The following is a 27,383-nucleotide window of genomic DNA, read 5'->3' as shown; positions in this document are numbered from 1 at the left end:
TTCATTAATAACAAAACCTTTGTTTTGTTTTGGGGTTTTTTTTTTACTAATGAAAGTCCACACAATAAATTTTCTTTTCCAGTTTCATCGTTTTAATCTCACAAAAACACATAAACCAGAAACAAAAATCTGTTTGCCTTTTGTGCAGCTAACAAACTCATCCATCTTTTAAAACAAAACAAAAAAACAGAAAATAATTTATGCATCCTTTTATTAAAATCATGTCTACAAAAATAAAATCAAATAGAAGAACTAAGGCTTTACAGAACAGAAAAAAAAAATTAACATATAAAACAAGTGGGTTGGATTTCTCTATATTACACATGACTGATGAGACCAAATAAAAAGACAATGAGATGGAAATTAAAGATGTGTTTATGCATACAGTAGTTTGCACTGTGCAGGGAAATTTATTTGTGCAACATATGTATATACATATATATATATTTTTTTTAAAAAAGGTCATCAGTTTGAGCTGTTTTTAATTCAGCCAGTTAGGGTCACAACATTGATGTCAATGTACAAGTTAATACATGAAAAGGAAGATACAAAGTGTAGAGGTAGAAACAGGAAATACAACCACGGGAGTTGAGTAATAGAGACGGAGAGGAGTAAAGATGAGATGAAAGATGGATAGATAGAAGCTGATCCTGGTTCAGCTGATTCAGACCAGCGAGGATCGGTGGTTTTTCTGTTTTGGGGTGGCGTTTTTGTGCTGAATTTTCAAAACCGAGGAAGACAAAAACATCCCTCTGCTGGTCTGTGGTGCTGGAAAAAAGAAACAAAAATCCCCAGCATCCAAAACGGTAAATAAAACAAAACAAAAATGTTCCCTTCAACGCCTCACGCTTTGGTAGATCACTTTCCAACTTTACAATTCCTTTTACAAGTTTTTTCAGGATCAGCTGCGATTAAAAATCTGTCTCTCGCTTTTTTTCTATTTCAGCTGCATTTCATAAATCTATACACATGCTACCGTTTTCCTGTTCCTCCTTCAGAGAGCGTAAAAACCACCAGAAAAAAAACCACGTTCTGACAACACATTGGAGGCTGCTGTAGTGACAGCGTAGGGTTGGAAGATGGAAATCACTTCCAGTGATAATAAGAAATAGCTCAGATATAAACTCCTCCAGTGTGTTTCAGATATGCTTCTGTGAAAAATTTTTGAAATTTCAAGAAAAACATAAATTAGTAAGTTAAAAAAAATGTAGTATGTATTAGTGGAGATTTGGTTAAAAAAAAAAAAAAAAAAAAAAAAAAAAAAAAGGAGAAAAGCACTTGGTTTTAGCGTCTCTTGATGTTGCGTTCAGGTCTCACCCAGGACCAAACTAATTTCAATACATATATTAAATAAAATAAAAAAATAATAATAATAAACTCCACCGGGCGCTCCAGAAAGTTTTTTTTCCTTTTACACCAGGCATACAAAGGTGAACAACATAAATCTTCCGCAAGCTCAAGACGGAAAGCCGTTAGCTTGATGCTACATGCTAACGTCGGATTTTGCTTGGATGTAGCTTGATGCTACATGCTAACGTGTGTGCTTGTCTTCCGTAAGTTTTTAATTTTAGTTATTATGTGTCCTACTTCCATTTATTTACTGACTGTGTCAGCTCGTACCCTCTTTGAGAACTGTGGCTGTTATCTAAATCCCGCTAACAATGTGTAAGGTATGCGTCTAAAATTAGCGTGGCAGGAGAGCGGTCAGTTATTCTGTTGATTCAATCAAGCGTCACAATTTGCCTTATTTCATAAGAGTCAACATTAGAACTACTGTTAATGAAAGTAGGGTGCGATATCAAATATTAAGTAAATAACTTAAGAGATATATTAGACTTGAGCATTTTTAAGGTTGTGCATAGGTATTTTCAATTGTATGGGTATGAATTTTTTATTCATTTTTTCAGGAAGTAGGACAGAGCAAAATGGCTGAAAATGGCGTAGGTGCAAATTGATTTGAAATGTTAGTATGAGAAAACGTTTTACCAGGAGGTTGCTCAAACTTTGATTAGTTACACACCAACAAACGGAAATATCTTTTTTTTTTAAAGTTATGCTGGTAATCATCACTGGTTTAGGCTTAATATTTGTATAACTGTGTAGAAAAATGGCAGCCTTTTTTTTTTCCCTTTTAAGTGGGGTTCTATGAAGTCGTTGCGAGTGTTCAGTATCTGACCGGCAGCTGGATCATATACAATCCAAAGACTAGTCAATGGTGGGTGTAGACTAAAGTAAATTCCTGCCATAATATAATAAAAAATGTAGCGGTTCATGCTATCACCTAAACCGCTTCTACTTTTGCGTTTGACATTTGCGAATGCAAATGTTAGAGTTGGTCTGCTACCAATGTTTTATCAAAAATGTGGACATGAAAAACCTAAAATGCTTCTGTTTTCAGTCTGTATCAAGTACTGACTGCACAGAACCCTACTTCACAAAACAAGAACCATGCCACCAACGCAAAGCACAGAGCAAGTTCTGCTGGAAATATACTGAAATTCACAGCTACTAGTTATTACATTATGACTCGTTGGGTTATAATCTGTATAAAATAAACGAGCGAGCTTCTGAGGTACCCATGGGTGTATTTCGTTATTTATTTTTTATATCTTTTACATGTGACTTCTTCCAGGTTTATACTAAGCTAACAGGCTAACATGCACAAAACCAAGTGTATTTGCCGAAGATAAAAAAAAATAAGTTTTTTCTCCCAAAGCTTTTCCGAACTTCTCCCTAAAAACTTTACACTCGACTTAACCGCAGTACGAACAACGCACAGTTTTCCCTCACATTTAGACCAAACACCGGACAAGGGTTAAGGGTCATGGGATACAGCACCGCCGGTGCCAAAATTTGGTTATGACAAGTCAATATAAACCTCCCCAAACAATCCAACTTGGCATGATGTGAGCAGCTGTGTGAATCTGCGGAGATCCCTTTACGCAGTGGAAGCAAGGAAATTAAACCTACCTGCTTTTTTTCTTCTTCAGTAGTAAACAGAGCAGTAGTGTTTCCCCAAAGTAAAGCAAAAAAAAAAAAAAAAGTGAAATAATGCAACAGTTCCACCTTCCTGTAGCTTCAAATGAAAGGTGAAACCAAACGTGAAAAGAATTTTTTAAAAAAGAAGAGTTTTCCACAGTGATTTAGTGGTGCTTGTGTTCGTGTGACTTATGGTTTTCCTTACGCAGTGCAATTTAAAAAAAAAAAAAAGAAGAAAAAAATGACCTGAATTAATCAGACACAGTCCTTCGGCCGTGAAACGTACTGTCGTCTGCTCCCCGGTCGGGTCCGAACGCGACGGGGGGAGCGCTGGGTTTGGGGGAAGAGATGCATTATGGGTAAAGTGCTGGGGTGACGGGTCCCTAGGAACATTTCCTTACATTAACATTTCGACACTTCTCTGCTCCGCTTCTTCAACCAGCTCTACAAAACACAACGTAAAAAGTCTTGTTTTTTTTTTTTCCTTCACAAGAATCCAACTTGGTCATTTTTTTCTCCCCCAAAAAAACTTCAAGTTCTTCAAACTTCCTTCTTCATCCTTCTTCTGCTACCTGGTTTTTTTTCCTGCCTCTCTTTCTCTCTCCAGACTTACATCCTTAAAAAATAATAATCTATCTCCATCGCGCCGTCTCCCATCGTAAAATGAGATGTGCGGTTAGATCCGCCAGACTTATTAGTGTTCAACCTACAGACGCATGTGGAGATCAGCCGACAGCAAGGGAATCCACTCAGAATCCGGTTGAGAAGATTCTGGGATCTCCCGGGTTCCCCTCCTTACCTGTTTAGGTGCAAACGCAACCACAAAAAAAAAATGCTTAGCATCCAAAGCAATAAGCTTAAAAACAAAAATAAAAGGCCAAACATCTAAATAACGGCAGTCACAAACCGTCTCCTGAGCTGCGGTCCATGGACGGCGTCCTGGAGACGGTTGCTGAGAGACATGCCTGGTCCTCTGACTCCTGACTGAGGGAGGGATCTCTGAGAGATTCTAGCAGCTTGTGATGGGCCTTCTCGATTTCCTGCAAAGGAATCGTACATCAATACTCAACGCAAACATTAGGAGCTGTTCTTAAGTGCACTTCTGTAAACAAACCCAAAATCTAATCAGAATCGCATTCATCCGTTAAGCCAGTGTTTCTTAACCGTGGTCCTCACCGCCCCCCTGCTCTGCATGTTTTAGATGTGCCTCTATTCCAGAACAGCTGATTCAAATGATTGCATGACCATCAAGTGCTGCAGAAGCCTGTTAATCACCCAGAGATACAATTCAGGTGTGTGGCAGAAGGGAAATGCCTAATACATGCCGGACAGGGGGTCGGTGAGGACCGGGGTTGAGAAACACTGCGTTAAGCGAGAAAGACGGAGTTCAACATGGCGGGAGGAAGTTGGAACTTAAGAACTTTCAGACTGCAACATTTTCCATACATTTTCAACTTAACTGTTATATCACTGGTATTTATTGTAAATACAATAAAACTGCATGAGATATATTTCGCTGTAGACATTATGAGGTCAAGTTTTCCAGCTTTCATTTTGCTAACTAAAATCCCTGCAGCAATACTTGTAATATTACTCTGAGTTCGATTGCAACTGACAAGGAAAATCTGTAAAAATTAATTTTATCCATCCCGTAAGAAGAATTTGTCCAGTTTAAAACTCATGAAAGCCTTGAAATGTTAGACACATGTCTGTGGTCCTGCCCTAAAATGTTCATGTCAAGCTAAAAAGCAATTCATCACAAAGTAAATGTACAAAATTGTCATTTATTTTTCTATAATTTCAACACAGTCCCAACATTTTCTATTGAGATTATGAAAATCATATTTCATCCTAATAAACCATTATAATCCTCCTCAGATTACAGCGTGTCCTGAAGTCTTGCATAAGGTGGTTGAAAGACACTTCAACCACCCTTAACTTTAATTTTTTTTATTTTTTTGCAAATTACAAAATTTGGACTAATTTTAAATTAAGGCACAGGCAGAAAAACAATGTTTCTTCAGCAAAAAGCTTAATCAGTGAATGAGTTCAACCTAACCAGTTGAACTCTCAATGTTCTGGTTGTAACATGAGGAAAAGTGGAAAAGTTTGAGCGTTTTTAATACTTCTGAATGTTGCCGTTTGAACCGGATCGTCTTGGTCCCTCCACAGGGGCAACAGAAGACACAAAACTCACCTTCAGCTTGTGCAACTTGCTCATCAAGCCCTCGATGGTGAGGAAAATCTCATCCGCGTTTCTGATCACGTGACTCTGTTGTGCAGCTGGAGGCGGGCCCGTTTCATCATCCTCTTCACCATCATTGTCATTGTCGTCTTCCTCTAACTCTACTTCCATTTGCATAGTTTCTGTCTCTGATTGGATGAACTCCGGGCAGCAGGCCGCTACTACTTCTTCTTCTTCCTCCTCCACCTCCTCCAGTTGAGTCTGTGATAACGTCACTTCCTGTGGAGGTTGAGGGAAGTGGCTTGCGGTGGGCGTAGGAGGGTCGGGGAGGTCGTCGGTGGCGCTCTCTCCTTGGTCTAACGGCATCACCAGGTAGAAGACGTTCCCTAAGAGAGTGGAAAAGCGGCTTTAGCTCGACCGCCGTCGCCCGAATCTAAGGTTGATTTTTGAGTGTAGTCTCATGACAACTGAAGCAGGTTCGGTCTCCATTACCCTGCGTGTCGGCCTCGCCTCTAGACTGCGACGACAGATCGGAGGGGAGGCTAACATCGCCGGCGGTGCCATCAGGGGCAGAAGAAGAATGAGGAGGATTAGGAGGAGCACCCGCAACCACAGCTACGCAGAGGATAGATGTGTGTGAAGGAAAAGTGTGTGAAAGGGTGAAAGAAGGGGGAGGAAAAAGAAGCATTTTTTGTGTTGATGTTTTTTTTGTTGTTGTTGCAAGCAAATGAGATAAAAAACAGAGAGAAAGAAAATTATAATCACAAGTCGAAAGGAAACATGCAAAGACACCCAGATTTCCAAAGACAAACGTCGCCTTCGGTTTGATCATCATCAGCAAGTGAGAGATCGGAGTTGACCGTTCGTCTTCCCTGCAATCCGTTTACCTCTCCGCACCACCTTGGCGCTGGGCTGCCTGCTTTCTGGGGGCGGAGCCTCCGGCTGCCCGGGCTCCGGCTCGCTCAGGCAGAGGTCCAGGACGGTCTCCAGGGAGTCCTGCCGTCGTCCGTCGGGGTTCCCGTTGCTCATGGTGTTGGTGGGGGTGTCGTCCGTATCGTGGCTCCTCCGGTCCTCGTCCACATCCGGCAGTATGAGCCTCCGCAGCGTTTCCACTGGAGGAGAAACAACAGTTAAGTCCAACATCCTCCAAAAATGCTGCTTTCCGACTCCGTTGCGTTCCGATTTCTCCCCACCGTCGTGCAGAGCCGCTTCGGCCACGCCGACTGCCCTGTCCTCATCACAGCTGTTGGCTTCAGGTTGGTCGGTGAGATGGTCACCCAGCATGCCGCCGTCAGCGGAGGCGTGGCTCCCAATAAACTCCGACTCCTCCTCCGCCGGGTGGACTGATGAATTAGAAACAAATAAAAATTTTCTAGAATTTAGCATTTTAATGTTAACTTTTTCTGTGGTCTTTGTCCCTGGAAACAAACGTAGTCAGAACTCTAGCTGCCAACCAGATGGAATCGTTCAAACTTAATAGGGGACTGACCATGTTGGGTTGAAAGGCTGATACCGGATATAGAGGCTCTGAGTGACCCAGTGTGGTCAATTAGTTATTAGCTGAAGTAGCCAGAAAATATGCCAGCCAGTCCTCTTGTCGGAGCCATTTTGCGCATTTGGCAATCTGAGGTGAGTTATCCTTCACTGGTGCAGACAAAGTGTCCACATAGTGTTGTGGTCAAACTCATTTTCATTTTTGGGTCCCATCAAGACCAGGAATGTTCTCAAGGATGTATATGCCAGTATGTATAGATTAAACCTATTCAACTTTTCAAATATTAATAAATAGCTGTGTCTGCATTCAACACTCATTTCTTAAAATTAATTAATACTGAACATCTTCACAGTGATCAGTCCCTGTAGGATTTCAGAATTGCTTCTGGGATGTTTTTGCAATTAAAATCACAGAATTTGTGAGAATCAATGTTTTTTTCCCCCCCTTCCCATTGCTCATGGTGTTTTACCTTCAGTTAAGGCTGGTGACCTGCTTCGTAGGCTGGTAGAACTGGAAAAAACAAAACACATACTGAATGAATACATATGCATGAAATTTAACCAAGACTAGAAACATGTAGGGACTTTTCTTCCCCTTGTTTCTCATTCTCAACATATATATACATGTACTCACGATACAGGAAGTGATCCGTGATTGCTCTGTGGAGATGAAGTTTTAATGGTCTTTTCAAGTAAATCCTTCCAGCTGTGAATCAAATAGCAGAAAAGTTAGCAAACCATCCGGACAGAGTGAAGCAAAATGTGACTTCTAAAGGTGAATGGAAGAAGGATGCTCGTCCGTCTGCCGCAGAACAAATCCACTTACGTGTCTTTCTCAGATGGCGACCCCGCCGCCAGCTCGTAAATCTGCGTCTCTTTGGTGCTGATGATGTACAGAGCTTTTTTGTCTAGAAAAAAAAAGTACCCAAAGTTGTAATTTCATTGAGAAAAAAAAAAAAAAAGAGAAGGAAAAGATGTCCAAACTTTAGCAAAGATCGTACCTGTAGCTACGGAGCGGACGAGCAGCGAGTCCAGCTTCACCACGGGACTGAAGGAGGTCTTGGTGTCCGCGATGACCCCTCCTCCTCCTCCCATCCAGCGGGACGGGTAGCGCAGCAGCAGCCGGTCGTCTGGGCCTTTCTGGAGGAAGACCAGGCAGTCCGACAGCAGCAGCGCTTGGATCTCTGAGGAACGAGCGCAGACACGAGATGAAACGAACACCACAGCCGACGGTAACCGATCGGCGGGAGGAATACCAACCTATCTGCTTGTCTTTGCCGATCTTCCAGACGAGAGGACCTTCGTGAATCATTCTCTTCATGGTGAGGTCCAGACTCTGTGAGGAAAGAAGAAGTTTTAAAACGGTGTTTGACGAATAGAGGACCCTACCAGGGCGATAAATTAGAAACGTTTGGCCCCACCTTGAACTGAGGCGCGGAGTCCAACCGGCGCTGGTACTGACTGAGCCGCTGCCGGTGCTCCGTCTCCCTCACGTCTTCATTGACCGCCTTCAGGATGCCTCGGCAACAGGCCTGGGCACGCTGCAGCGACGGGAGGTCCGATGAGCCGCCTGTAGAGAAAAAAAACAAACAGATATGAGCAGGTTTCAATAGAAGCTGAGAGCGAATGTACTCACATTAACTCATGTTTTAACTTGCGGTATTTCGAGAAAACTGTAGGTAAATTAAGTTGTTAAACTAACTCTTTATCTCAAGAAAACCATCAGAAAATTTAGTAATTATACCGTGAAATCAAACTCAAGTACGACTGTTTTTGGCTCCTTTTATAGTCATAGATCATTTCCATTCAGTCTCCTGCTCCCTCACCCTCCGTGTATTTGATGATCTTGTCGAGCAGCAGAGGATACTTGGTGAGTCTCAGCATCTCGGACACCAGCAGGTCTTTGAGCTGCAGCCTCCGACACTGAGGACTCGCCTCACACTCCTGAGCCGGAGACATGTCAGCAAACCGTCAGCGAAACCAAACCGTTGTCTTTTTTATGTTTTCTGTTTTGATGGGACTTAACAGCATTAAATTATGTTTGGGGACAAAGACAGGTCTGATAAGAGAAGATTTGTAAAACAGCAACTCTTTGCCTCTCACTTTAAAAGACCCAAGGATGCTGAAAGTTTTAGTTTTATAAAAATCTCAAACCAAATCTGTTAAAAAGACAAGGCAGACATTTTGTTTCCCAGTTGTTCTGGAGTCATTGAGCGTGCAGACCTGGATGATTTGGGCGAAACGTTGATCTTTCCGTTTTTTGTTCTTGATGAGCTCCAGTGCCTGAGTCTGCTGGCAGCACAGCTGCGACGCCTGCTCCTGAAACTCGTTTCCAGCTGCGCCTTCAACCTGAAAAACAACAACGAGGGTTAGGACGGTAAAAAGGGAAAAGACCAGCAGATTCTTATTTAAAATCCCCTGGCATTTCAAACGGACCATAACCAGCTGTTGACTTTTAGAAGAGAAAAAGGACCCTAAACCTGCATTGCTGAACATACTTGGAGTGTTTGTTACTGAAATACTCCGTCTTAGTCCAGGAGAGTTTGGTAAACACAGCAGGAGTGACTCACCTTGGCCAGCATGACGTCACCGATGTTCTGAACGATGGGGCTCTCTCTTCGCTTCTTCATCTCCTCACAAAGACTCGCTACATAGAAAAAAAACCATCAGCATCGGGGCAGAAATACAGCATGAAATAAACAAAAATGGCTCCACAGACGTCTCTAGATGTAGTGAAGATCAGTGCAGAGAGCAGCTGAAACACTAGTAATTAAATGTTACGATGTTGGAGGCTAAACACTGAGATTATTAAGTGGAGAAGAACGTTTTCTGTACGTAGTCTTAACAGCAAACGCATAGAAATGTATTACAAGCGGAATTATCAATGAGTCCTATCAAAACAGAAAGTAGACGTGCTAACGTTAGCCTAGCGCCTCCTCAAACTGCTTTAGATGAAAACTATTAGAAGAAGCAACACATCTTACAGTAGTCGCATATGTGTATTCATGTGTAACAAAATATGAAGCAATGCATTTTTGGTCAGAACAACATAGCATTTAATTATTTTAGCACGTAGGAGCAGCTGATAAAAGCTCTCCAGCAGAAACATCATAGGTTATTATAACGGTTATTTCACCAGACTTTATAGCATCTATAGCAGACTGTACCTTGACAGTGATTTGTAATCTTTTATACGTTCTTGCACTGAGGTTAAATGCCTATTCTTAAATGACTGATCAGTATTGTTTTATTGCTTTACAAGTCGCAGTTGCAACTTTTTCCAGAACATTTGAGACACAAGAACAACATTTCACTTGTTAAAGACTTGAAATGAAAGACTTTTTTTTTAAATAAAAGTTGCCCTACAAACAGCTTGTTACATCATTAATCCAGTTAAGGTTCAGTAGTTTGGTTCAGTTCCAATAAGTACAACACTAACACTGACTGTTTAGTGAGATTAACTATCCAAAAAAAGTTACATTTTCAGACATTTTCTTACAAATGGCTTCAAGCCCTTTAGATAATTTTGTAGTTCCAAAATAGAAAAACTGTGACTTTACGAGAGCTTTCCGTTCCATAAAAAACATCTTCCAAACTCTAGCCTTGTAGCCTGACGACACGCTGACACCCGGACTGACCATGGAGCTCGTAGACCTGAGGCAGGTTTGGGAAGATGCAGGCCAGCTCCTCCGAGTTCAGCACAGATCTCATCTTCCGGTAAAAAACCTTGTCAAGAACCCGTAAGGTCCGAAGGTGGGACACCTCAGTGGTGAACAGCTCTGATTGAAACAAAGGGAAGTCAAAAATGACAAATAAATTCCTGACCGTACGTCTTTTTTCCCGTAAATCTCGGTGAACGCCAACCGTACCGTAAATAACGGCTTGCCGCTCCACTTCCCTGGGGCTGAGGGTCGCCAGGAGCTCAGGGGGAACCGTGTCCCTCCAGTTCTGACCGTCAGACACCTCGTCCTCCAGCACCGCGGTGTCTGGTAGCAGGGCCAGCTGCGAGTCCACACTCCTGTAGGATAATCAAGATGGGGTCCGAGAAAAGGGGAGGCAGGAACAGGCAGTGGAGGAACAACAAGAAAACAACGTGGATGAAGAGAAGAACAGAAAAACAATTATTTGAAATGACTCATATTTCCAGAGTCAGCCTAAGGTATTTTATTTTAAAGCCATAATGGCTATTATGAACAAAAAATGTCCCCATTTCTGCCTCTGGGCTCCTATTTCCCTCACTCTGGATGATCCTTCGTTAATCCTGACTCACCTGCGTCTGGACCGAGGGGTGTATGGGGGTGTAGGGTTCTCAAGAGACCTGAGTGTAGGAGAGTGGAAATAGAGATGGCGTGAGGAAGAAGCTACCCAGATCAGGGGAATGTGAGCGGCTGTTGAGCGAGATCCCTGGACTCAGAGCTGCTAACGGGAAAAAACAACAAAAAAAACACAGAAGAAGTCTGACAGCAAGAATCCTTACCGAGCGGAGCTGCTGGACGCGGACGACGAGGCGCTGTGCTGGAGCAGCCGGAGGCCCGGTTGCTCCCTCTCCTCGCAGTCCTCCATGTCCACGTCGCTGCGAGAGCGGGGCACCGAGTCCCCGCTGGAGATGGTGCCCCGCCGGCGGTCCTCGCCCTGAGCCTTCAACGACCCGCTGCGCCCCAGACGCACCGAGACCATGTGACTGCGAGACAAAACCAGGAAACGTCAAGGTACCTGCCGGTTTCAGCAAGTTAAAATTAAGACCTGTGTAATGCCATCTTGAATGAAATTTAAACAGAAATAATATGATGGTGGGGGATTCTGCTGCATTACCATCAAGGTTCACAAAAACTGGCTAAGTAGCTAGCTAAGCCTGGCTGCCTTGAGTTTCAATGCAATGAAAATGTTTGCGTGCGACTCAAACTTTGACCTGACAGAAAAGTCCAGCAAGAAAATAAAACTAGATAAATACTCCTGCCACAAAGAAATTTACGCTAGCAAAGGTATCATAGCGGCTAGCAACCATTAGCCTATCTGACCATCTAGAGTCACAAAATGCAATGAAGATGTTTGCATGTGAATCAGAGTTTTTTCTGACACATTAGTCCAACAACAAAAAAGCCTACATTAAATACTACTGCTGTGACAAAATTTAATCTAGCAACAGTGTATTAGCAGCTAGCTGGCTAATATATTCCACCTAGTTCCAAACTGCTAATATGCAGCTAGCTGCTGGTAGCCTCGACTACCTTGAGTCACAGAATGCAACAAAGAAGTTTGCGTGCAACTCAAACTTTCACTTAACAGAAATGTCCCTTAAGGAAGAAAAAAAACAAAAGGCTAGTCCTGCCACTACAAAATTTAAGCTAGCAAGGGTACATTAGCCGATAGCTGAAGGGAGCCTGGAGTCACACAATGGAATGGAGATGTTTGTGACTCAAACTTTTGCCTGGCAGAAAAGTCAGACAGGGGAAAAATGAATAAAAATAAAAAAATAACTAGCCTCCCATGACAAAATTTAAGACCCGTGACTAACATTTATTTTCATGGATTCAATACATTTTAGTGCATTAATTTTAGATAGGTAATTTTGGGTACAGTCACCTGTCCATGCCTTCTTCTCCCAAGCTGCTGGAGGACAGCCTCTGGGGGTCCACACCATCCCCGTCCTCCTCTCCTGGAAGCTCTGTGTGGTTCTCGAACTGCTGAATGATGTTCTTCACGCTGCCGGGACGCACTGCAAGACACATCTCGGTTTAGTACGACGACACAAACAACAACAAAAACACAGAACGTAGGGCCGGAACTAAGTCTACAGCAAGTGCCACCTCATAATCAACTGATGAAGAACAGATTTTTAATTGAAAAAGCAAAAGTGAAATAATAAAGAGGAGGAAAAAAAACATAATAATGTACCTTCTGTGGGTGACAACGGGACGTGGAATGCTATAAAACCAAAAAATGAGTCAAAAAGAAACAATTAAATCATGAGTCAATTAATAATTATTAGAAAAAAAAAGAAAGTAAAACAACATGGTGAACAAAAACCAAAATGAAATTATTATGATTGAAAATGAACAGTGAAAGGGAGAGTTTCAGGGTGTTTTCTATCACAAGTTGCTGCAAATAACAAAACTATAACAAGATATGAAAACTTTCTAGAACACAGATCGGCACAGCAACCTGTGGCTGCACACTGCCAGGTCAGCTGACTGAAAGAAGGCTACAGCACTTTTCAAGACAAAAATCGGTTTTATGAAAAGATATTTACAGTTTTAGGAAAACAAACAGTATAAGTTCATGTACCCTTATTATTTGTTTACCAGTATATATATATATATCTGTTGCTTTTCTGTATAAAATAAATGTCATAGAATAATTTTATTGAATCTTTTGCTGTAAATGGAGGATCTCGTATTCATCTGAGGTTCATTTCTGTTTAAAACTGTATGTGTGTGTGTGTGTGTGTGAGTGTGTGTGTTTCTTTACTGGACTGAGATGTGCTCCGGGGTTTGCCGATGTACTTCAGGATGGGGTTTCTCTTCTTATCCTCTCCATCTTTCTCTTTCTTCACGCTGCTCGGCTGCAGAAAGACAAAACGATTGTAAACATAAGTTTCATTTTCTACATCCATTCGCTTAAAATATGTGCTAAAACGCCAAAGATTCCGGTGTAGGATTTGTTTTTCCCTTCTTTCTTGAGTGTAAACACCAAAAAAAAAAAAAACATAACCAACTTGATGCAGTCTAATGTATCAAGTTTCACATTAGTGTTAGTTGATGTTAAAATGAATAAAGGTGGCAAAAATAGCTGATATTCCAATAGGATTCTAGAAAACATGGCGGAAAACAAGTTGCAAAGTGTGTTGTTGTTCACAGATAAAATTAAAACAGGTTTATATTGTTCATGGTTTAATATTAATAAACTCCAACGTTTTTCCGGGCAGTGAACGCACCATGAGAAAGCCCTGAGTCATGCCTACTCTGACACTCTTCTTTGTGGATGCTGTGACTGCAGGAGGAAGACTCACTTATTTACACAACCAGCGATTGAAAAAGTTATTTGAGAGAAAACTATTTGGTATCGAGACATATCGGTTGTTCAAGCTGTTTATTCAGACATAAACAGGAAGTGAAACTTTCAGGTGGTAACTGGAACACTAAACTGATTAAATTTGTTTTTGTACATGTTATAGAACATGCATGAGTTTGAAAATATAACAATAATTTGTGCTAATCACCACCCAGTCCTTCCAGGATGTTGCAGAACTAGAATTATTCATTTTAAAGCATCTTTTTTCAAAAAGTTGCAATTTTTTTAAGCTTCATTTTTGCCCCAAGATGGACTTCTATCACTTATTTCATGTTTTATGTGAAATAATCCACCAACTAAGACTTCTTCATCAATATTCAGGGATTATCAACTTAAAACAAACTTCTAAATTGTGCTAAAAAGTTACTTTAAAGTTAGTTTCGTCTTATTTTAAGTGTACTAAGATATTTGAAGTAGAAACTAGACCAAAGATCCTTGGTGAGATCTGGTGTTTCTGCAGCGTACATAAAGACTCTGCTGACTGAGAGCAGAGTTCAGCGCTTATTGGAAGCCAAACAGCTTGGAGTTATCAAGGCTTTCAAGTTAAAGCGTCCATTAAAGTTCAGGGGCGGATTTGGTTTCTCAGATATTACAAGCTATAAAACCAAGAAAAAACTCGCTTCCTCTGTTAAAGATGAACTACGTGTGCAGCAGCGACTGCTTTTCTCAAATCAGACGCTTACGTATTTATTTATTTTTATTTTTTTTTTACCAGCGCAGATAAGAATCCCGCCTTGTCTTTACCTTTTTGGGTTTTAAAAAAGCCAGCCACTTGTCCTTCTCCGTGCTCAGGCCGAGGAAGACCTTGGAGTCTCTGAGCTTGATGCCGGAGTGTCGCAGGTAGAGGAGGACAGCTGAGGCCAGAGGGGAGCTGCAGTGAAGGAGAGAGAGCCGACGCGATGAGGTCAACAAAGAAACGGAGAGCTGCTAAAGTGTCGAATAGACGTCAAACGCGCTTTTACCTTCTGTCCTCTTCATCCTTTGATCTGGAACGGAAAAAAAACAGAGTTTGCTGATTGGATCTGCAGCGGTTTAGCTACATCCACAGGCGTTAGAAACAGAAGCCCTGCCGTCTCAGTCATGTGACAGAGAATCTGACGGTGTGTGTAAAAAGCCGAAAGCGCAAGTGTCACATGGTTTCCAGCCTTTACATCTGGAGCAACGACCTTTGCTATGCTCATTTTGCTGCTGCTGCTGCTTTGTGATTAACTATTTTATAGGACTCTATAAACACCTGAGCAGGTGGATCTACTATCTATCTACGAGACAGAAAATAAGAGAAAAGCTTTTTTTTTCTCTCTCTCTCTTTAAAAGGAAAGAGACTTCCCTGATTTCTTAACGTCAAAGTGAGCCAATCAAAACTACGGACTACCCTTTAACGACTTCCATTCATGAAGGCAGCTTCATGACTCACAGAATCTCCCAGAGAGCGGCGACCTGTCTGTCCACCACCTGCTTCTCCTTCAGGGGGTCTCCGTCCAGCTGAAGCAGGTCTCCCTCCCCAAACAGAGAGCCCAGACCAATCATCTGCTTGTTCCTGTCAGGAGACATGAACACAAACTCATCAGGTTACAAAAAAAGAAAAAGCTATAAAATAAAAGAGTTTACCAGGAAACAGAATCCTATACATGTAGCGGTTTTACAACTCGCAATAAATGAGCGTTGCACACAAACTTTAAGATCCAGTTACAAAAGCAACTGAGGCAGAGAGTCTGCTGGTTTCAGAAAGTCACAGTTATGACTTTATAAGATTGTTTTAATGCCACCTGGAATGAAATTTAAGATTTAAAAAAAATCTATCTATAACTAGCTAGCCTTTTGGCTTCATTAGAGAAAGAAGAGAGTTGGAGGTTAAAAAGTAGAATAGATTTTTTTTTTTATCTTTGTTAAAGTTGGCATGAATGGTTACTGTTACTGTTGCATTTCTCTGAATTTTTCCAAAGGTTTAAATGTAACTACAGCTGAACTAGACAGAGTTCAAAGCCAGAGTCCCACATCATGCAGAATCTGCAGGGTTTAAAATTCATGTCCTTAGACTAAACTAATAGCCTTCAGACTCAGACTTGTGCCTCCAGCGTTTTTACACCTGCTCTTTTCTGACTGAACGTTTAGTAACGTCTGGGTCACATCTGGGTCAAGATCAACGACGACACGTAAGAAGTGATCAAAAACACCAAAACAAACACTTTGTAGAGCTTAAACTCAGTCAGAACAGACATTTTGGATGGAAAACGGTGTTGAGTTTTGGACTGCACCATCCTTAAATGACACACCTGTAGTCTTGAATCTGATCCTGGATGTCCGGCAGAACCTGCTGCTGCAGCTCGGACAGAGGCCCTCGGATGTCCTCCTGGGCGTGAAGGCGGTTCTCTGACGTTAATACAAACATTAATGATAGAATATAAAAGCATGCACGAAAAAATAACTGGTGTTATATCAGATTATTAATGAAGCCTCCTGTTACCTATTTCTGTTAGAAATTCCTCGCGTACTTTGATTTTCAAAGGCTGTAAGAAAATTGTTCCAATGAGTTGGCGCACTGAAGGTGTAACATTATGGTTAAAATTGTAAGAACGTATTTATTTTCACATTTTACAAAAGAATCACACATTATTACTATTGTCAATCTCTGCAAAACACATTTGCTTATTATCACAGAGAAAACATCAGTTGTTACTTGGATACGTACAGCGTCTGGATCCAGGAAGTGGGAGCAGATCTGAGGCGCGAGTGCGCGGGCGTCTTTAGGGGCGGAGCCTAAATACGCCTCTACAGACAGGTAGAACAGCTGTGGAGGGGAGGAGAAGACGTGAATGTAAGAAACTAAGTCCCAGTTTGGATGATGTGTTTTCCAGGCACATAGTGCCATTTTAAGGCACAATAAACTAACTATGTTAACTTCAGTTGTTTAAAAAAAAAGCTACATATATCAAATATGACTTGAAAGAAATTTTGCTTTGTAATTTAACACCTTGAAATTGGGCCTCTGTCTCTTTAAAAATTTCTACTCTTTCTGAAACTCCGCCCTCAGGAAGTCATCACAAAGTGGCTCCTCCATTAACCCTTTAGCAACATTTTTATCAGCGTTTCACTGATTGTAGCTGATTAATGAGCTCAGCAGATGTCCAGTAACACCAGGGGTTTGCTAATTGCTGCTGGCTAGTCTGAAGGAGTTGAGTGGGGGAGTCAAATGCCAGAAACATGTTTGAAAGAATCAAAGCAACACTCCATTTATGTTTTGTGATGAGGGAAAAACATCACAACATAACGTAAAGCTCAAAAATGCCCATTTTGCATAATATCTCTTTACAGCAGACTGGGCTAATCCTAGTGAGCTTTTAAACTCCTGGGTTTGGTACCAGACTACCAAGTCTGTCCAGGTTTCTGTTCTCCAAATTTCTTCTTCCTCAAGGGAAAAATTAACATATAAACCTTTTTTAGTCGGAGACCTTGCTATTTTTGTCTTGGGTTTCTGTTCTGTACTTTGTTTCCAAGGCGACCTGTTCCAAATATAACGTTACCACTTTTTTGCCCTTTTATGCACCTTCCTCTACTTCTGACATCTTAAAGAATAAAACAGATGTTGGCTCCGATATTAAAGCAGAAAAAAAAAAATTTAATCACTGTTTATGTATATTCAGAAAGCAACATATATTAGAAAAGAGCCATAACTTATTTTAGTGACTCAAATTTCAATCTTTTTAGGACAGAATAAAGCATCCAGAGAGCGTCATATATAATTAACTCATTAGAGCAAATGTGTTTAGCTCTGAACTGACCAGAGGGTTTGGGTCCAGCAGCTGGGTGAAGACGTATCTCATGAACACTGTCATGTGTGCTGGCCGTGACTTCAACAACTCGATGTCCTGGAAGGGACCGTCCATCTGTGAACGGGTTCAAATGAAACAAAGTCAGGATGAAAAGCAGTAAAGTGATTTGGGGTAAATTAAACAGAAAAAAAAACCCCACACACCTCATTAAAGGCATAGCCATCACCTTCTTCATCTTCATCCTCAGGGCTGATGATCTGGGCTTTGACACCCTACGACAGAATAAGATTGAAGAACAATTCGTTTAATTCTTCAGTCTGTTTTTATTTATTAATTGTGTTCAGGCAGAAAACGACAAGCCTAAACAGGCTGAAACACAAACCAACATCTTTTTTTTCTTTTTTTCCTTTATGACATTGAGATTTTTTTAAAAAGCCGAGTGAATCAAAGTGTTGCAAACGGAGTGCGTGACGACGTTCCTGTTTCGGTAAAATAACAAAGCAACAATTGTCGCAAAAATAAATAAATAATGAATGAGTAAATGAATGACGGAGAGAGAGAAAAAAATGGAAGCAAATGTGTGTCTGTCTCACCGTGTCAGACAGGGTGTGTGTGTCCGAGTTCTGGCGTCGGTGATAGGGGGTCCTGAAGGATAATGAGGGGGAGGAGCTGGGACTCTCAAAGGCCTGGGGGCAACGGGAGGGGAAGGGGGAGTGAGGGGGGGTAGAGGGAGCCAGGATGAGTGGAGCGGGATGAGTGGACATTCACATGCACAAACACACACACAGCAACAGCGTGTTACCTCCAAGTCTCCTTCACTGGAGTCCATCGACAGCCGTCCTGTGAAAGAACAGGAAGATCTGTAACAACTTCCTGCAAAAACAACAACAAAAAAAGCTTTTACAATGACTCTGAGGTGCGTTGCAAAAACATCCTCGCATTTCTTAAACCAGAATTTGTCACGTTAGAACCATGCACTTCGACGTATTCCAGCGACACAAACTGGTGCTTTGATAAGGAAGTAAAAACAGTGTCCAAAATCATCTCTCTTTGTGAAAATCTAAAAAGTGTGGCAAGCATCTGTGTCCCTAACATGGCGCATTAGGGCCATTGTAGATAAAGAGAATTTTTTTTTCCATCAAGCTAAAATTTGAGGAAGATACAAGATTTTATGATTTCCTGATCCTCTCATACTAATCAAAAATTTTCTGAAATGAAATAAATCTATTAAAATGGGAAATAAAACTTGGTATTATTTCTTTTTTTAATTAATATGTCATTTTATTTTATTTTTTTATTGATTTAATCATTTAAAAACAGACAAACCTTCTCCTGCTTGGATGTAGTTTGTGACGGATTCTGATCCTGTTCCCTCCTGAGGAGGAAAACGACAGAAGAACAAAAGAAAACAAAGTAATCATCCTAAGATGTTAGTCATCCCATCCTGGTATCACTTGCTACTTAAACTTTTCTTTTTGATTTTTTTGCTGCCTCTTTTTCTGCTGACCTGATTCTGAATCTTGACTCTGACTTGGTGAGCTCTCCTCTTGGCGCTCTCGATGCGCTCCTCCAGCGACGGCGACGGGTTCTTCAACCATTCCTCCATCAAGTCCTGCAGAAACAAGCAGCTTAATGGAGCAAATGTTGTGACTTCTAAACAAATAAAATGTCTCTTTCTGTGTCAGAATTCTCACCTGGAGTTCAGCCTCTTCCTGCTCCAACATTTTCCTGAGTATCTGACTTGCATGCTTTTGCACTTCTGGATCCTACAAATACATTTAGCCATTTTTAGAGAGAGAAAAAAACATTGTTTGAAAAACCTTTTTTAACCAACAAATGTCATTCAAAAACAACTTTTAAAGGTTTTCCACTCACCTGTAGCGGTTTGGGTAAAGTAATTCTTTGGGATGGGGTGCTGCCCAGTCCGGAGGGTAAGGGCAGAGGCGGAGGGGGTAGGCCCTCCCCGGCCAGGGAAGACCTCTGATTGGGCGTAGGGTCTGAAGGGAGGGGCTCCAAGGGCACGGAGGTGGCGGACGGGGGCGGTCCTTGTAGTGTCAGGGCGACGTACGGTCCGGCTGCAGGAAAACGGGACGGCTTTAATAAAACCCGAGGCTACAAACACCGATCCGGCGGAGCTCGTCAAACTCACATTTTATGAGCTTTACCACTTCCTGGTGAGTCATGGTGGAGACCGGTGAACCGTTCACCTGAGAGGCAAAGTTAACACAAAGGAAGAAATCTCAAAACACCAACTTCCAGACAAAAAAAAAAAAAAAAACAAGTTTCAGATGGAAAAATGCAAACCTTAATGATCCGGTCCCCCTCATGTACCCCAGCTTTGACTGCAGCGCCACCTAGGATGGAGATCACTCATGCAAGTCAAGCAATGAATGGAGGTCGTAGGTCAAATGAGGGCTGATTATGATGAAGAAAACAAACTATATAGCTTATTTAATCCTCTCGCGGTCGGAAAACGGGGTAGCAGTGGGGTTGTCCCGTCAGACCATCAGTTCCCGTAACAACATACATAGAGCACTGGACCTTGCAGAGAGTAAAAAGACTGTGGGATCCAAATGAACATAATTTGCATTTACATGTGCGTTATTTTTCATAAGGAAACAGTACATCATGTGTCTCGCAGTGTTAGACCAGATTTACTAGGTGTGTCTTTGTTTTGGTTCACTTTCACATTGAAGTTTTGAAAGTAAACCAAACTTCCAGTTAGAGCTGGGCATTTAGCATATTGTTTATCATTTATTGTGGTAAATTTTGTGACAATTAAGATTTATCGCTTTAACAATAAATTCCAAATTAGCGTTAATTGATGTGACACGAAGTCAGTCATACAGTTACCTGAAAAAGGAGGAATAAATATTGTCACTTTTTATCGTCATCACGATAAAAGTACCACAGAATATTGTGATAAAACTTTAAAGTCCATATGGCCCACCCCTACTTTCAGGACAGCATCCTGCAGTTACACCATCTGTCCATTTAGGGGTGCTGTAACAGCCCACTTCCCAGTAGCATCAGTAAGCCAGGCAGTGTGCTCTGATGCAGATGGAGCCGTTGCCAGGATTTAAACGTTTTCAGATCCTAGTTATGTGCGTCAGCCGTACCTATAAGAGGCATCACGTCCTCTGTTTGGTTTCCCTGAATATCAATGTGTTTTGTTTTCCATTGTAAGCCAACTGCACCAGGGTGCATGTTGGGTCAATACTTTGGTTCATTTAAAGCAGCTCTAGTGTGAAAGCGACTTTAATGGCGTGGAACAGGGGTTTTCAAAGTGTTCGAGAAATAACCTTGACAACGCTGTGGCACTGGAGAGTCTTCAGATCCATGCCATGATATGATCATACTTCCTTTTTTTAGTTATTTTTGCTTGGCCCAGACTCTGTCTCCCTACTCGATGCAGCTTTATGTACTAGAAATTAATCCATTTCGTCTCTGGCGTGGGCTTGGTGAAGTTGGCTGAATGTCTGCAGTTACTCCTTCTGTATTTTATGTTCTTCCCTCCAGACGGAGGCAGTAGAGTTCAGAGCTGGGACAACAATCCCAAGCAGTGGACTTTGTTGCCTAACAAAACTTGTGTGAAAGCCAGCAGGTCGATAACAGAGAAAGGAGAAAGGTGGGGTGAAACTTGTGATTTGACTTCCTTGTCAAATCACTGCTCTCTGAATCGAGCTGAACTAATTAAGTGAAACTGAAAGCACAAGACTCTTAAACACCAGACTGACTCATTGAGAAACTACACAATAAATGTTTTAGCTAGGCTGTCTTTGTTTTTACTCTCAATCAACTCTATATTGATCTGGAAGATCAATATAGAGTTGATCTTTGAAATTCTATAGGTGAAAAGCAACTTTCAATCACAAATGATGTTGTCCTCCAAATCAATAGGATGTCAAGGTACATAAATGGGAAGAACGCTAAAGATGAAGTGTGTTTTGTTTTTCTCTGTAGGAAGCTGTACACCTGGCAAAAGAATCAATGCCAATTCATTTTATAAGATAGACCAAAACAAGGCAGAGAATATAGACCTGTTATGAAGATAAATTGTCCCAGTAAACCATAGTATTGCTTTTTTGAGACCATTTTCAGGTAACACATTAGTAATGGGATAATAGTGCTAATTTGCCCTCTCAGAGATCAATAATCTTTAATTTTGTGAAGAACACTTAACACTGGAACTGGAAGACATTTAAATATCCCAAACTAAAGAACAACAACCAAAATCTTTATTTATTTATTTTTTAATTCAAATATTTCACCGCTGATGAAACCAAATTCTTTGAAAAACATGTTCCTCCCCCTCGCCTGCGGGGGCGCTGCATCAAGAATCCCTGAAGGAAACGACACAAAAGCCTCAGAAGAAGACATGAGCGCTACTTCCAAATGGAGTAATGTCAGATTTTAGCGGTTGTATTATTTCCCTTTGGTGTTTGGTAAAAGACCATGAGCCAATTCTCCCGCTAACACTAGACACGTGTTTGTTTTGGTTCTATTGACCCAGAACGCCTTGCACTATAGTCTGCTTCCTGCTTTTGGATCCACCTCTGGTCCATTTGCATTCAAAACTGAGTCCTACTTTTGTAGGCAAACTAGAGTTAGCTGTTTTGGTTTGGGTCAGAGTTTGATTGTTCTCCCCAAACGAACCAGACTTTCTACACAAACAAAAGCCGGTCCGATTACACCAGACTAAACAGTGGTTGGTGTGAATCCAACTTCCCCTTCAATCTGTGGCAGTGATTCAGCATGAAGCAGTAGGAGATCCTTAAAATGATTCTCACCTGGCCGGACATTCTGCACTAGCTTGACTCTCTCTCCGCAGACAGTGAAGCCGAAACCGAGCTGGTCCTTCTGCACCACCACACACCTGTGGACCAGACCAGGACCTGGCCGGCAGGAGAAAGTCACGGTTGAGTCTGACAGACAAAAATAACTACGGCGCTAAAGGCGAGGGTTCGTTCACGAGCCAGAGTAGCCAGTGTGTACTTACTTGAACTCTCATCTATCGTCACCTCTCTCTGTTGGCTGGCAGGGGCTCTGCGCTCCGAATCGCCAGCTGTCAGACTGCTGAGCCTGAATTTAAAGACCAAAAAAAAGAGCATCTAAGCGTACAAATATACCAATTTAGAGTAAAAGAAAGAAGTCTGAAAGTAATGAGACCTGATAAACAAGAGACAAATGAGAAGTGACCGGAGCAGACCACAAAACACAAAGTAAACGTTGTAATGAGAATCAGAAAGTGAAGGAAGAGATACGACACAAAGAAGATCTCATATGAGTTTTGAAGACGGACACCAACAAGAAAACAGTGGGCACGAAACAACTCACCAAGCAGCAAAAGGGCTGAAAGCGAAGCATGACGGAAAAGAAGGAAACACAGATAAACAGAGAACAGAGATTCAGAACAACAAACATGGAGAATTGAACAGGCCGGAAGAGGGAAAGCTTATTCAAACCATCGGCAGACCCTTTCCTCCTCCAGATCGCAAACACTCGAGAGCAGTCAGGTCTTTCAGTTTAAAGGTGATGAATGAACAGAGTATACTCATGTTTAAGGGTCAAGGTTCACAGAAAACATTTCAAAACACGGCTGCAGGCTGTGTGCACTTCCCCCCGCATATTGTAAATGTTATTGGGACTACTTAATGTTTAATGACTGAGCAGAGGAAGGGACAGGGGGGAGATTTCAGTGTTTATTTTTCTGAAGGGACCGACGTAAGACAGTAGGAAGCAGCAGCAGCTGTGCAATGTCCAATCACGTAATCAGTGGAAAACTAACAAAACGACCTGATTGCCGGCACAGAGCAGAAGAGAACAAATGTCTGGTTATAAGTAATAACCTGCCAGTGGGTCTAGTAGAACTTTTTTATCAATATTAAGGAAATATTGGCCTTTTTTTACAAGCCTCTATGTCTTGCTGAAAAGTTCATTTTAAGTTTGTTTTATTTCAAATGTACTTTGTGTTTGTGCAGTGAGCGCTCGGATGAAGGCTTTGTTTTAGGCACCTTTTGATACAGTATCCTTGGTTACAAGTAAGTATAGTGGATCTAATCAACCTGAAATACTATTCAACAATTTAAGATTTTCCTGACATTTTCATCCTTTAGCTACAGTAAGTTACCAAAACCCTGTTATCGTTAGCATATATCAGAGACTCGTTTTTGTCAGGTGTGGAATCTAGAAGGAATGTGAAATCCAAGTTCATAACAAAATCTATTAGTCAACAATTACAGCAGTCCAAACAGCTCTTTGTGACATTATTATTGCACACACACTGGTGTCACGATGAAGGCAATTTTGAGAGATATTCAGCAGCCCTAATGAAAGCCGAAAGATCAAAAAGTCATATCAAAACAGAGGATGAAAAATGCTAGTACTAGCTTAATGCTTCAGCCAGCAGGACCAAAATATCAACCTACTAAAAATCGTACCTTGACAAAATATGTTATAGTGCAGAAAAACAGACACTGCCAATGGTTAGCATGTTAAATGGGACACAATACTGTTAAAACATGTAATTCTTCTGCTAATAGTTGATATGTCGACGACTCAAACACTAATCATTAGAGATGTGCCGATCAGGTTTTTTCCTGCCGATACCGACACCAATCACCCATGAGGGCCGATCACCGATACCGATCACATAATTATTATTATTATTTTATCATAAACATTACCGGTTACGATTATTTTAGGTTAGATGCTGCAGCTTTAAACAGAGGTTCGGTGTGAGAGTCACTACCAGGTGGAGCAGAAGCGGCGCTCCGTCTGTGAAATATTACTACCTGTAGCGCGTAGCAGCGGTTCAACAGCGAGAGCAGAACCAGCGACTTAAATTTTGGGGGTTATCTGTTTAGCTTTCTGACCGTCATGCTAATCTGGGTGAGTGTTTGTAGCTGTGCGCTGCTTTACCTGCTATCTGATCTTCCATATGTCTTTTTTACTGCAGTGAGCCTCGATGTAGCCAAACTCCGTCAAGTATGGCATTGTTTTTATGCCATATTAGATTTGTTGTGTTGATGAATTTGACCTGCTTCAATTTTCCGCCGCAACACGCAAACGTCCCCATTCACTCAGTGCATTATAGTTCAACATTGCTTAGGATTTGTTGCTGCGCGTTTGCGCAGTGTGAAGGAAAGAGGAGACCCGCTGCACAGGCAGGCTGCAAAATGAGAAGCAGGTGATCGGTATCGGCAACAAGAGCCAATGATCACCGATCACGTACTTTTTCACAAAAATCGGCCGATTATGATCGGTGACAGATCGATCGGCACACCTCTACTAATCATGAAATGGATCCATTAACTGGTTTTGAATTGAGACATCCCTGCAAGGTGGTATTCAGGTAGCGTTACTTTGAAGGAAGAACAACACTACTACTTCTTCTCTTGAGAAGAAAATGGTAAATCCTAGGTGAGAATCAACTTCTTTACATTTGGATGTTTTTAGTCTATTCTCATGTTCATAATAAGTAAAAACAATCTCAGAGTCAGATTGACACATTTGCTTTCAGAAGGATTTACTCTGCTTCCTAGAAGCTCAACAAGATCCAATAATGACAATCTCATTGTTTCAAATGATCTAAACCGGTAGTCTCCAACTCCAGTCTGGAAAAGCTACTGTCCAGCAGCTTTTAGATCCAACCCTGTTCAAATATACCTCAGTAAAATGAATGGCTCTTTACCTGGCATTATCCAGTCCTGATGGCATGTTGAAGATGATAACTGAGCCATTCAATTGAGATGTTTTAGAGCAGAGCTTAAAAAGTTGGAGGACAACAGATGTCAAGGAGTGCCACTGGAGACCGCCAATGTAGACTAAGAGAATATTCACCCAAGAGTTACTTGTGTCTGACCTCTCTCATGCATAATTGCACACATTTAAAGATTAAGATACTTGACTTGGTATAAGAGTCAACTTTTGTGTCGCTTTTACAAAAATGCGTTCGTGGCACAATCTGTGGGCATCACTATCGTCCGCACACACCCAAACACGAGCAATCACTGCCGAGCAGTAGTCCTACCTGAACAGGTGGGTGTGTTTTTCACTGGCCACCTTGCTGTCACATGACACACAAAGAAGGTAGTGGGAAGCATTGGACGAAAGCGTGAGAACACACCGGGGAAAACAGCGAACAGTGAGAGAGACATGGAAACACACATGATAAAGACAAAGGTGATCAGAAACACAGCGCGGGTGATGGAAAGACATTAGAAAGGCAAAATCCACGGCAGCACAAGGGGGTGTAGGTTACAGATGGTGGGAAGACGAATGAAAGTAGGCGGTAAACTATTGGCGTGTCTACACAATGTAGCCTCTCTTCTTCTAGGAGGCTGTTTCAAAATCCCTAAAGTCAACCTGTCTGACCTGTTCTTCCCACAGTCAAACCGGACTTCGGTCTGATAAAAAGAGAGCACTGCGTTTTTATGGAAGGCACCCGAGATAAGATGCCAACATCAGGACCCCGTCTAGACGTAGAGGATGGCGGACGGCAGGCTCGTACCTGTCCAGGGTGGATGTGGGCTGGCGGAGGCTCATGTCTGCTCTCCTCTGCTTGCTGGTGTGGGATCAAACACAGTCACTGGGCCTCTCTTATCATCACCATCTCTTTCCCCGTTCAATTCGTAGTCCACACAATGGGGCTCTCTGTTGGGCTTTGATCAGTCCTTGAAGCTACTTGGATGCTGGTTCAGATCAAACAGACAATCCCTCATGTTCCCATACACTGTAGGGAGTTCCAGCGAGGTCAGTGGGGACTTTAAAAATAAAGTGCTGTTGAAACAAACTCACCCACCCAAAAAAAGCTCTCCGTATTTACCTGATAATGACAAAACCTGTATTATCCAGAAAGTGTAAGTGGCTTAACGTTGTGGTTTCGCTGTAGTGGAAATGGATGAAAGACAGTCTGCTTCCTCAAGGGTCATCAATCATGAATGAATGGCTGATATGTCTGACAGCGCTGCAGATCAACAACATCCACGACTTTTAAGCCCATTACTGAACTTAACAAAATCACTTGGAGCTTAACTTTAACACCTAGAACTAGTGTTGCAGATAGCAACAAAGGATTAACTTGAATATTTAGTGCTAACCTTCAACCACAGACTCTCTCCCACACACTTGCCAGGCTTGTTTACATGTGCAGCTTGTAGCAGATGCTCCGATCTAACTAATCCTCTCCATATATTTTGTTTCAGCTGTATCGCACGGCTATTTTCAAATTTAAACACAAATACCCCTGCGACTAATCTAACACGTAGAATTTTCGGTGGCCCGCTACATCCAGCCGACGTTAGCTGAGGGAAACTGCCACTACCAATAGGCCCCTTTCGACCACCGGCATGGCGTTAGAGCGCACGCCGACCTTAAGCGCCGCGTCCCCGGCTTGCAGCAGCACCAACGAGCCGACGAGCTAGCTAGCTAGCTAGCTAGCTAACCGGGTAGCTCTGCAAAACGAAACCACCGCATAGCTTTGGCAACATTAGGATACGTGGTTGTCTATACGCACTGGACTCCTTCGGTGTGTGTATATGCTGCTAGGTATGTCCAGGGGTCCCGTTCTGTTGCTATTTCAGACGCAGAGTGGCATGTTAGCGAGGATAGCTGGACGTTATTCCAGAGGAGTTCCAAATCCCAAGCAGGTTCCTTTTCTCTCATCAAAACACTGATTTAATCAAAGGTTTGTTTCCCTGTCGTGATAATGCAGAGGAGAAATCCAGACGTAGTTATGATATCCGTCGCTCTCGCTACAGTGCCCGTTGTTTAAAATAATGATCTCTGCTCTTCTGTTATCTTGTTGTCCTGACTGCTGATCAACCAGCATATCTTCAAGGATCGCGAGCACAAAAACAGTTGAAACAGCGACCTCGTGTGGC

At 41.9% G+C, this 27,383-nt stretch overlaps 1 protein-coding gene across 11 annotated transcripts; it reads right to left on the bottom strand.

Moving 5' to 3' along the window:
- Window positions 1-69: 69 nt before the first annotated feature.
- arhgef11 (Rho guanine nucleotide exchange factor (GEF) 11) lies at window positions 70-27,362 on the bottom strand. Of its 11 annotated transcripts, XM_008435254.3 has the most exons (43): window positions 26,327-27,361; window positions 26,012-26,233; window positions 22,837-22,851; window positions 22,499-22,581; window positions 22,290-22,394; window positions 19,804-19,853; window positions 19,649-19,706; window positions 19,375-19,574; window positions 19,194-19,265; window positions 19,007-19,111; window positions 18,826-18,874; window positions 18,302-18,372; window positions 18,093-18,185; window positions 17,703-17,771; window positions 17,509-17,613; window positions 16,419-16,517; window positions 16,194-16,236; window positions 16,003-16,099; window positions 15,144-15,266; window positions 14,692-14,715; window positions 14,474-14,600; window positions 13,127-13,220; window positions 12,554-12,583; window positions 12,242-12,374; window positions 11,136-11,339; window positions 10,929-10,976; window positions 10,528-10,676; window positions 10,297-10,437; window positions 9,229-9,305; window positions 8,882-9,007; window positions 8,485-8,602; window positions 8,080-8,228; window positions 7,919-7,994; window positions 7,660-7,842; window positions 7,485-7,566; window positions 7,293-7,364; window positions 7,129-7,169; window positions 6,358-6,507; window positions 6,052-6,276; window positions 5,657-5,779; window positions 5,177-5,550; window positions 3,887-4,019; window positions 70-3,778 (listed from the first exon to the last, which is right to left on the bottom strand). In XM_008435254.3, exons 2-43 carry the CDS (start codon window positions 26,044-26,046, stop codon window positions 3,729-3,731), a joined length of 4,401 nt encoding a protein of 1,466 aa, XP_008433476.2. In that variant the 5' UTR covers window positions 26,047-26,233; window positions 26,327-27,361; the 3' UTR covers window positions 70-3,728. The 11 variants fall into 11 exon arrangements, with proteins under 11 accessions (XP_008433476.2, XP_081455137.1, XP_017165895.2 ...); XM_081599011.1 differs by having other exon boundaries at window positions 26,012-27,361; XM_017310406.2 differs by having other exon boundaries at window positions 18,302-18,339; window positions 26,012-27,361.
- Window positions 27,363-27,383: the final 21 nt, after the last annotated feature.

Source organism: Poecilia reticulata, chromosome 18, assembly GCF_904066995.2.
Source record: "Poecilia reticulata chromosome 18, P_reticulata-male-v2, whole genome shotgun sequence".
In the NCBI taxonomy this organism is placed as follows: domain Eukaryota; kingdom Metazoa; phylum Chordata; class Actinopteri; order Cyprinodontiformes; family Poeciliidae; genus Poecilia; species Poecilia reticulata.
The sequence above is the reverse complement of the archived record's forward strand: the minus strand, read 5'-3'. Positions and strand labels throughout refer to the sequence as shown.

Excerpts from the sequence above, each read along its gene's own strand:
- arhgef11 (XM_081599011.1), bottom strand. The coding sequence starts at position 26,046 with ATGAGCCTCCGCCAGCCCACATCCACCCTGGACAG. Across the intron at positions 19,707-19,803 it reads AGGGGGACCGGATCATTAAG|GTGAACGGTTCACCGGTCTC; the intron begins GTTTGCATTTTT and ends TTTGCCTCTCAG. Across the intron at positions 14,601-14,691 it reads AAGGATGAAGAGGACAGAAG|CTCCCCTCTGGCCTCAGCTG; the intron begins GTAAAAGCGCGT and ends CCTTCACTGCAG.